This window comes from Mirounga angustirostris, unplaced genomic scaffold, assembly GCF_029215605.1.
Source record: "Mirounga angustirostris isolate CCGP_5_RB_7025 unplaced genomic scaffold, mMirAng1.0.hap1 SCAF_6, whole genome shotgun sequence".
Lineage (NCBI taxonomy): Eukaryota > Metazoa > Chordata > Mammalia > Carnivora > Phocidae > Mirounga > Mirounga angustirostris.
In genome coordinates this window covers 2,315,056-2,325,336 of record NW_026991714.1, presented here as the reverse complement: position 1 = coordinate 2,325,336, position 10,281 = coordinate 2,315,056, and the positions used below count along the sequence as shown (strand labels likewise).

The 10,281-nt window shown below is 63.5% G+C and overlaps 1 protein-coding gene across 3 annotated transcripts; it reads left to right on the top strand.

The window, feature by feature from the left end:
* Positions 1-664: 664 nt before the first annotated feature.
* HDGF (heparin binding growth factor) lies at positions 665-9,978 on the top strand. Of its 3 annotated transcripts, none has more exons than XM_045876667.3 (6): positions 665-998; positions 6,817-6,893; positions 7,009-7,147; positions 7,783-7,968; positions 8,231-8,463; positions 8,648-9,978. In XM_045876667.3, exons 1-6 carry the CDS (start codon positions 912-914, stop codon positions 8,652-8,654), a joined length of 729 nt encoding a protein of 242 aa, XP_045732623.1. In that variant the 5' UTR covers positions 665-911; the 3' UTR covers positions 8,655-9,978. The 3 variants fall into 3 exon arrangements, with proteins under 3 accessions (XP_045732623.1, XP_064449814.1, XP_064449813.1); XM_064593744.1 differs by lacking the exon at positions 665-998 and adding an exon at positions 1,179-1,333; XM_064593743.1 differs by lacking the exon at positions 665-998 and adding an exon at positions 1,805-1,828.
* Positions 9,979-10,281: the final 303 nt, after the last annotated feature.

Below are 10,281 nucleotides of genomic sequence, written 5' to 3'. Positions count from 1 at the left end.
AGTGCCCGGCTCCCCAGTCTTCACGGTTTGCTTTACTGACGGTTTGGGACTTATTGGCATTGTGCGGTGTCTTCCCCCAGAACAGGGCTCATCTTTGCGGGCTTAGCGGGTGGCGGAGCCCAGCTCGCTTCGCCAGGGAGCAGCGCCCACAACGTGGCCGCTTTGTGCCTCAACCCCTCGGACGCCTCCCGGCTCCCAAACTCGAGCTTCCTCCCTCTGCCGAGGCCGCTCAGACCCCCGGGTGTCTGCACGTCGGTGACCTGCAAGCACTGGGGGACACAGAGGGGGCGGAGGGCAGGGAGAGCCCGCGCCCACACGGGCACCCGCGGCCGCGTCGGGCCCCGCGTGCGAGCGCCCCCCGGGCCAGGGGAGGGGCGCCAGGCCGCTCCGTCCAGCCGGGCGCAAGCTCCTCCCGGCGGGCGTGCGGGCGGGCGCCCCCCGACAGCCGCACACAAAGCCCGCTCGGCGAGCTCGGCGCTCGGCTCCTCACGCCTGTGCCGCCGCGCGCCGCCGGGCGGCCCCGGGTTGGGCGTCGGGCCGCGGCAGGCCCGGGGCGTCGAGCGCCGCGCGCATCGAACCGGCGCGGGAGGGGGAGGGGAGGGGAGCGGGGGAGGAGGGGGAGGGGGCCGGCGGGGGAGGAGGAAGAGGCCTCGCGCCGAGGAGGGAGCAATTGAATTTCAAACACAAACAAGCGCACGAGCGCGCAGCACCGCGCCGCTGCATCCGCGCCCGCCCCGTCCGAGCGGCGCGGGCGCACAGCCGTGGCCGCGCCGGAGCTGGGGCCGGGGGCCGCCATCGAGGCGGGGGCCGCGCGAGGGCCGGAGCGCAGCGGCGCCGCTACCGCCGCGCGCGCAAACTTGGGCTCACGCTCGCCGGCGCGGCGCGGAGCCCGGGGCGCCCGGAGCCCCGCCATGTCGCGCTCCAACCGGCAGAAGGAGTACAAGTGCGGGGACCTGGTGTTCGCCAAGATGAAGGGCTACCCGCACTGGCCGGCCCGGGTGAGCAGCGCGGCCCGCCGCCCCGGCCCCGGGCTGGGTTGCGTAACACCCGGGAGGACGCGGGCGCCCCGCGCGGAGGGGCGCGGGCGGGGGGCGGCCGAGTCCCCGACTCGCCGCGAGCGCCTCCGCGTCCCCCCCCGCCGGTTACATAATGGTGGGGGCGGGGGCCCGGCGAGCGCGGCGTCAGCGCGGGGCCCCCCGCGCGCGGCGGCGTGGGGCGCGCGGCCTGGGCTGGGGCCGTCGGGAACTCCTCCCGGGCGCCCGGGGACCCCCTTAGAGACCCCTGCTGTCGTCCCTAACCGCTGCCCCCGGTCAGACCCTTCTCGGACCGAAAGGTAGCAGGAGGGTCCCAGCCCAGTGAGGAATATGTGGAGGCGGAGTTCGCTTCTGGAAAACTTTGGTTTGGGGCGGCCGTGAGAGGTCTGAAGTTGGGAGGGTCGAGGAACGTTTGGGGGCGGCGTGAGACGGGGATCTATCTGGCTCGGAAATTATCCGCCAGAACCCTTCGCTTCGCAGCCCCCCAAGTATATTCCTCCAAATGCTGGCAATTCAGAAGGGGGGCTGAGGGTGGCAGGGCCTCGGGAGGCCGGGAAGTGCCGTCCAGGCTGCCTCATCCTGGAGGTGGGGGGAGCCCCAGCTGCTGCTCCCTCCCAGATAGGATCCTCCCGCCACAACGGCCCAGTCTGCCATGTGGTTGAGTTAGCCCGCCAATATGAGGGACGCCCCCCCCCCCGCCCCCGGCTCCAGCACCTGGCCAGGTGGGAGGGTGGGGCCCAGAAGCCCAACCTGGTGTGTTCATCATGTTTCCCCTAAGGACTGGGTCGGCTCGAGTAAGGAGGGAGGGCGGAGGGAGGTTGCTGGGGGAGGTCGGGGGTGCCACTCGGGTGGGGGGGTGGCAGGGCAGTGCCTCTGGCAACTTACTTCAAAGTTGGTCTGGAGAGGCCTTTGGAATTGGGTGCGGGTCTGACTCTGTCCCCTAGAGGTAGGACTCAGGAGAACCAAATAGGGCAGAGAGCAGAGGGTGGAGGGGGTTTTCCAGGCGAGGGGACCAAGTGCAGAACTGCTTTTAGGTTGCTTAGGTTGCTCTCCACGTGAGTCTGTGTCTTTATCTGCCGCAGACCCTGCTCTGGGCCTGGGAAGTTGCCCCAGGGCCCACTGAGGCCCATTCCTCACTCTGTACCCTCTCCTGAAGAGTGTGCTTGATCCCATATCCCTTGAGCTCCTTGTTCCCTGAAAGTTCTAGATGTCCAGCCTCTGAGGGAATGCAGTACAGAAGTGGGGCTCTCCCAGCTTCTAGGGCCTCCTGAGAGCCTGGGCTGGGCGTGGGGGGGGCGGTTGGAAGCAGGGTGAGGAAGCAGCCACCCAGCATGGTGTATGTGGCGTGTGAACACTCGTGTACTTTACCCCGCACCTTTGATCCATCTGGCTTCTTGGCCTGGACGCCAAGGCCCTGTTGGGCAGGGCAAGAACTGAACCCAGGTCTCTGCTGCTCCTACCTGCTGGGGGTGGCACAAAGTCCGAAGGCTGGCCCAGGCCCTCAGGGAGGGGGTGCAGCTGGAATGTGGGTTGCAGGGAAGCCTTTCTGGATCAGGGACGAGAGAAGAGGGAGGGGGACACAGGTGGGCCCACACTGGCCCCAGTGAGGTAGAGCTTCAGGGTGAGGCAGCACTTGGGACTGGGGAAGCCCTTCTATCTTGTCTTCACCCTGGACGTCCAGGACAGAAGGTGGGGACAGGGAGGCAGTGTCTTTGCAGTGTCTTTCTTTTGAGGCCTGGACTGTTGAGATAGAGTTAGGCTTGGGGAGGGGAGGTCAGATTGGATGGCAAGGAGGCACCACCCTTTGCCTGTGCTCCGGCTTTTATGACATCTGGGGGATGGTACACCCGAGGCTCTAAGCTCCCAGATGGGTCCCCCTTGCGTGCCAAAAGAACAGACAGATCCGAGCGTCCCATGGGGAATGCTGGGATGCTGTCTTAGGCCCTGGGGTGGCAGAATCTGAAGGCGCCTGGCCCCTCCTGAGAGGGAGGAGGCTTGGGGGTTCTCATGGACGGCCCCACCTAATCTACTAGACAGAACCCTGAGCCATGGTGAAGGCCCCTGCTTCTGGGGAGGATGGCTGACTGGGTGAGGCTGGAACAGCTCAGTGCCTGGAGAGGCCCAGCCAGAGGGGCCACGTGGTCGGCAAGACCTGCCTGGAGTGTAGGGTGACTCCATCTTAACCTTCTCCTTTTCCTCTTCTTCCTGCTTGACTTCTTGGGGGATCTCCAAGCACTTAACAATTAAGCTCCAAGACTCAGGGATTTTTCCCTCCCAGGTTCCTTCCTCGTCTCTCTGCTTCCTGTTTCACAATCCCAGAAAACCTGAGCAGCCAGAGGGCCTCACCCAGCTTTCCTCCCCCTCCCCCCCTCCCCTCACGGCCAGGCACCACCTTCTCTTTTCTGCATCTTGGGCTTGCCACACTTTCCCGGCCCCAACTGTCTCCTGCCCCAGATTTTCCGGTTCCTGGGTCAGGTCGGGCCTGGCCCTGGGTGTGGTGGTCAGAACCCTGGCTGGCACTCCGAGTGGCCTTAGCCTTCCCTGCTGCCTTCCTCCGTGTGGGCCGGTGGCCCTGGGCTCGGCTCTGGCCTGAGGCTGGTGTTCAGTCGGTGTTCAGTCCTCTCCCGTGTTCCTCACCTGGGAGCTTCAGTTCCCTCGTCAGACCTTGGGGTGGCCGTGGGCTCAGGGAGGGCGGCGATTCACGTGCTCGGCTCTGTGTGATGGAGCCAGGCAAATGCAGAGGGCCGGGCAGGAGTGGAGGGGCCCCGGCCTGGGAGAACTGCCCTTCTGGCTTTGTGGAGTGGCTGAGAATCAGCAGAGCCCCCTCCCCTGTTGGCCAGTGGTTGGGGGGGGGGCGTGCGGTGGGGTCCCTAGCCCTCCTCTGGCCCCACCCTGACCCGCTTGGCTTTGACTCACTTGTTCTGAGTCACAGCCTGCATATAAAGGCACCGCCTGGGAGACCTGTGTCTGTATTGGGGATACAGGCCTCCCCTGAGACCTCATGTCCTCTATGTGGGGGAAGAACCGCCCTCACTTCAAAACGCAGAGAGGACGTTTCCTTTGTAGCTTGAAGGAAGGGCTTTTTCCCCTTTTGAGGTGAGGGCCTGGGACTTGCATTAAGTGAAAGGAGCACTCCTCCTGGCCCCTCCCCCCAGGTACCTCCAGTCAAGGGGAGGCGGGGGCGGGTGACCCTTCTGGGGTAGATGCCCATCTGCCGGGGCCCCTGGCATCCCTCTTTCCTCCAGACCCACCCTGTATTTGGCGAGAAGTCAGCAGGGCGGGTATATCTGGTGTCTTTCTATTTTTAATTCCCATCCATTCTTTTGTTTCTCCTCCGCCCCTGAGGCTGGGCAGCTGGTGGCCTCCTGGGTCCCCTGTCACACCGTTCAGCTGCCTCTGAGTTTGCTGTCCATGGTTTCCCATGGCCTGTGGTTGGGAGCAGCCCTGCTGGAGCTGTGCGCCTTGAGAGAACTTCCCGGCCCCTCCTTTCTGACCCTTCACTCACCCCCACCCCCTTCCTGAGCCTCAGTTTCTTCCTTTCAGCCCATGAGCCTGTTAACGCCCTGGCTCAGGTGTGGGCGCCAGGAATGCAGAGCTCAGGGCTCCCTGCTGTACTGCAGCCCTGCCCCTTGTTTCTGGGGCTGAGACCCACGGAGAAGAGGCCTAGGCCTTTTGCTATCGTACCCAGCCTGTCTCCTGGGACCTTTAAGCCCTGGAGGCTCGCATTTTGCTTTTTGCTTGCCCCCCTCTGAGAGGAGGGTGGGGAGCTAGCTGGTCACAAGACCCAGGTGTCCGGGCCGAGGCCTGACTCCTCCTCCGCCTGCACCCCAGGTCTGGCTTCCTGAGAAAGGCCTGGGCCCTCCAGCCCTGGCTGTGGTTTCTAGCACAGCCTGGGACCCAGGTGCCAGACGCCGCGCTCAGGGGGTGGGGTGTGTTTAGTGTCCCCTCCTCCCCAATCCAGAGAGAGGGCCTGGGGGGAGGGGTGGTCACATTCCTGGTTGCTGAGTGGCCCCGGGGGCGGGGTGGGTTGTCATGGCGATGGGGATCCTGTTTGTGGGGGGGAACTGCGTGCCTTTCCACCCCCTGCTCTCACACCCCAACCTCCCGGTCATGGGGAGGGCCCAGCTGGTGTTGGGCCTTCCTGGGGGGAGGGGCTGGACCTCTGTCCCAGAGGCCACAGGGCAAGGGGGGAGGGGCTCAGGAACCTGAAGGCTCCGTGCCTGGCGCAGGATGCCCCTCAGATTCTTGCCCAGGGCTCCACCCCCTCCCCTGGGTGGGTCTCAGCGGGTTTGCAACCACCCAGCCTCTCCGTCTCCCCAGGTCCCCAGGTCGGGCGCTGCGTCCCAGTCTCTGGGTTAGCCAGTGCCTTGGCCTGGCTGGCTCTGTCCGAGCTGCGCCTGGGGCCCCAGGCAACATGGCTACCTGGCCTGTGTCCGGCGGGAAGCCGGGCTGCTGGGGCTGCTGGGGCTGCTGCAAGTGTTGCTGGGAGTTGTAGTCCTCCCCCCCCCCCCCCCAGCTCAGCTGGGCCTGGGCTGCCAGGGCCTGGGCTGCGGAGGCTGCTGGGGCCACTGCCTGCCCATTTCCCTGACCGCACACCTCTGCAACTTCCCCACCACGGCACCCTCGTCCCGCAGAACATGGGGGGCAGGGGGTCAAGTCAGGAAACCAGCTCAGACCCTCACTAACTTCCCGTGTCATTTGGGGGCCCTGTTTCCTCATCTGTAAAACGAGAGTGTCTGACTACATCCACAGGCTTTCAGAGTGCTCCCAGAGGCCTTTGGCGTTGCTCTGGAGAGGGGTGTCCGATAGGCAGTCCCTTGGCCTTCCCCCTCCACCAGAGCAGTCTGCCTTTACCTGTCTCTTAGCTTCCTTCAGCAGATCTTTCTCGTGAGCCGACTGTGTGCTAGGCCCCGAGCAGGGGCGAGGGGGGGTGGTACAGACAGGCCTGCTGTCAGATCTCAGGCAGGCGTAAGCCAGAGTCCACACAGGCAGCGTTCAGATGCTCACATGGGTGACTGTAACTGGTGCTCTGAAGGAGAGGGGCTGAGCCTTCTGTGGGGGGCCGGCTGGGCTGGGGTGGGAAGGCTCACCGGGACTGAATGAGTGTGGGAGACCAGAGGCCAATGTGGCTGGAGCAGGGAGGGGAAGGGCAGCATATGGCTGAGGAGGAGAGCTAGGACCCGTGGGCTGGACTGCTGGCCAGGTCACGGCCATTTAATCCTTCCCCACCCCACAACTTAAGTACCATGACACTCTCCATTTTACAGATGGGGTAACTGAGGTCAAGCATAGTTGAGTAAGTTGCCCCAGGTCATCCAAGTATGTTGGTGGCCGTGTGGGGATTCAGACCTTGATGCTCTGGAGCAGGTGATCGGGTAGGCCCTCTAGTGAGCGGAACCTGGAAGGTTTTGAGCAGAGGGAGAAGTGCTCAAGGCAGCACTTGGAAGGCCCCCCCTGGCTGCCGTGGGGGTGGTAGCTTGTAGGTGGGCTGTAGTCCAGCGAGCCCGAGGGGAGAGGTGACCCTGGTTGGGCTGGGGTAATGGGCCCGCAAAACAAGTGCCGTCCCGCCTGTCGTGGAGAGGGGCCGACTCCGGGTTTCTGCTGGGCTTAATGTCTGACTTTGAACAAAGTTCTGCTGCTAAAAAGGGTTTAAACACCACCTGGGGGATCTCCCCGGTCCTTCTCAGTCTGGTTTTACACGAATGTGTCTTGGAGGCCGGCCTCGGCCCCAGATTCGTGAGCTCAGGACTCCACTTACTCGCTTCCCTCATCTTGCTCCCAGATTGACGAGATGCCTGAGGCCGCCGTGAAATCCACAGCCAACAAGTACCAAGTCTTTTTTTTCGGGACCCATGAGACGTGAGTGAGGGGCTGTAGGTGGGGCAGGCCAGAGGCCATGCTGGTGCCCCTTCCCCTGGGGCTTCGAAGCTCAGGCAGCGAGGGCTCCAGAGCACAGTCTCCCATCTCTCCCCAGGGCATTCCTGGGCCCCAAAGACCTCTTCCCGTACGAGGAGTCCAAGGAGAAGTTCGGCAAGCCCAACAAGAGGAAAGGCTTCAGTGAGGGGCTGTGGGAGATCGAGAACAACCCCACTGTCAAGGCCTCGGGCTACCAGGTGAGCAGCTGTCCACCCCAGAGACCCCCCTGGGAAGCAGGTGTGGCCACTGTCTCCGGGGCCCACAGGGCAGGGGATGCTTAGCCTTCAGGAACGGGCCTGAGAGACCAGGGTTTTCAGGGCGCAAGCTCCTGGGGTGGGGGTGGGGGGCCCTGCAGGAGGGGCTGGGGTCGCGGGGGGTGGTGTGTGGTGTGGGGGGCAAGGACAGGACGGAGGCGGTAAGTGGGGACAGCCCTTTATGGGGCCTAGTGTGAGTGTAGGACTTGGCCTTAACTCTTTTCACAAAGGCTTCCAGGAGGAGGTGCTCGTGAGCCGGGCAGGATGAGGCGGGAGGGTGGGGGGCGGGGGTCGGCGGGGAAAGGGTCCCAGCTCCCTTCGGGAGAAGTTGACCCGAGGTTTTGCCTCCTGCTCCAGCCCTCCCCCCTCCTGCACAGAGCCCTGCCTGCCCGGCCAGTGGGTTTAGCCCGGGGCTAATCCGACAGAGGTGGGTCTCAAATCACTCGTGAGACTGGGCACCTGGGGGGTGGGCGGGGGCGAGGTGGGCGAAGGAAGGAGTGAGTGGCCGCGGGTGGGTCTGGGGAGGGGCCCGGCAGGCCGCTCTGGTGCCACTCAGCCTCTGCCGTCTCTGCGTGCAGTCCACCCCGAAGAAGAGCTCAGTGGATGAGCCCGAGCCCGAGCCAGAAGCCACAGAGGGGGATGGCGACAGGAAGGGGAGTGCCGAGGGTAGCAGTGACGAGGAAGGGAAGCTGGTCATCGACGAGCCAGCCAAGGAGAAGAATGAGAAGGGGGCACTGAAGAGGAGAGCGGGGGATGTGCTGGAGGTAACTGAGCGCCACCTGGGGCCTGGGGCGGGGTGGGGGCAGCTGCTACTTCTTCAGGGACATCTTGATGTGGGGGAGACCAGCTCCTAGTCTGGGGTCCCTAGGGACCCTTCAGCTGGCAGAGGGCCGGGGAAGTGGACTGTGGGTGTGCCTAGGAAGGAGCCTCTCTGAAAGCGGGGGGGGGGGGGGGCAGGTACTGCTAGGTGGCTGGTGTCCTCCCTCTCCAACCTCAGGTGGCCTTGTCTCTGCCAATCCTACTTAGGACTCCCCTAAACGTCCCAAGGAGGCAGAAGACCCCGAAGGGGAGGAGAAGGAAGTAGTCCCCTTGGAGGGTGAGAGGCCCCTCCCCGTGGAGGTGGAGAAGAACAGCACCCCCTCTGAGCCCAGCTCTGGCCGGGGGCCTCCTCAGGAGGAAGAAGAGGAGGAGGAGGAGGAGGAGGAGGAAGAGGCTACCAAGGAAGATGCTGAGGCCCCTGGCATCAGAGATCATGAGAGGTGAGGGAGCCCCCTGCCCTGAGGCAGCTGGGCTGGGGGGCCCAGCCACCTGTGGAGAGGAGGAGGAGGAGGTGGGCCTGCAGCAGAGGCAGGGTGGGCTCTCCCAGGAGACTGGCCCTGGCTGGGGTGTGGCCAGCGCAAGGCCACACCGATAACCCTTCTCCCCTCCAACCCTCCCCCGCAGCCTGTAGCCACCAATGTTTCAAGAGGAGCCCCTGCCCCGTTCCTGCTGCTGTCTGGGTGCTACTGGGGAAACTGGCCATGGCCTGCAAACTGGGAACCCCTCCCCCTCTCCCCCCTGCTGTCCTCTTCCATTTATTCTCCCCACTCCAAGCCCAGCCCCTGGAGATTGACCTGGATGGGGCAAGCCAGCTGGCCCTCACCTCCATGTTCCCAACACCCCTGTGATCTGAGTCAGGGCTCTGTCTTCTGCTTCATGGGCTGAGATGAGACCATTGTGTCCCTCCCTGCCTGGAGCTGTTTCTGAGGGTATCTGTTGGGGCCTGGACTGGCTGTTTCCACCTCCGGACACCTCCTCCGCACCCCTGTCCCCCCCCCCCCCCCGTCCGTCCCCCCAGCATTCTGGACCTCTGGGTTAGCTGGGATCAGAGGTAGGAGTGGAAAGGATGGAGAATAAACAGCAGGGTCGGCTTCTGGGCCTAAGAGGGGCAATCTTCAAATTGGGGAGGGGGGTGGGCAGGAGGGTGGCATCTTCTTGCACTCCTGTCCCTTCCTCCCATACCTATTATCCCAGCTGCCTAGATTCAGGGAAAGTGGGACAGCTTGTGGGGGAGGGGCTCCCTTCCATGAATCCTTGATGATTAACAACACCCTTCTTTTGCTGATCCCAGGAGTTCTGGGAGTTGTAGTTGATCATCAAAAGATTGGGGCCTCCTGAGATTGGAAGGGTTGGCTTCACCCAGCTAGGGTGGGAGTGTTGAGGAGTATCTGTCCCCCCTTGAACTCTGCTCTGGGGAGACCCCCAGCTGCCCTTTCCCCTCTCCCCACGTGCTCAAGGCCAGCCTACAGTCATATATGTCACCCAGACATTAAGGAAAAGACACATTTTTTAGGAAATGTTTTTAATAAAAGAAAACTACAAAAAAAAATTTTAAAGACCCTATCCCTTTGTGTGCCCCCCTCCTCCTCACTCCTTCCCCACTGTGGCCCCCATTTCTGAGGTGCACTGGGAGGCTCCCCTTCTATTTGGGGTTTGATGACTTTTCTTTTTGTAGCTGGGGCTTTGGTGTTCCTTCTCGTGTCATTTCCCATTCACATCCCCCACCTGGTCTCCTCAGTGTCGTCACCAGACCCGAAACCCACTGAGAGGACAGGGAAAGAAGTGCCCTCGCCCAGCCTCTCGCGCGGTCTCTCTGCCTCTCTCCAGTCTCCTGTGTCCCCCTCGCCCCTCTCCTTTGGGCTCTGATGAAAAATTGCTGACTGTAGCTTTGGTTGTTTAGCTATGAGAACAGTAGACAATTTCAGTTCTAGGAAAATAAAACCCGTTGATTACTAGATTGGGTCTTGACTGCTTCTTGGCGGGGGCGGGGGTTGGTGGAGAACTGGAGGGGTGGGATGGGGAACCGAGCGCAGTGGCCCCTTCTCGGACGGAGCTGGGTGGTGCCTGCCTCTGCTCCGGCAGAGTCGGCACGAACTGCACCCCTCAGTCCACTCCTGCCAGCCGCTGGGGACCACAGCTCACCCCACGGTCACCCGGGAGGCCTCGGAGCGGGGCTTGCTCGAGACCGGGGGGAGCGACGCTGCTGCCACGGGTCAGAGCTAGGGGTGCCCGCCACCGGTAAGTGGTGGGGAAGGGCG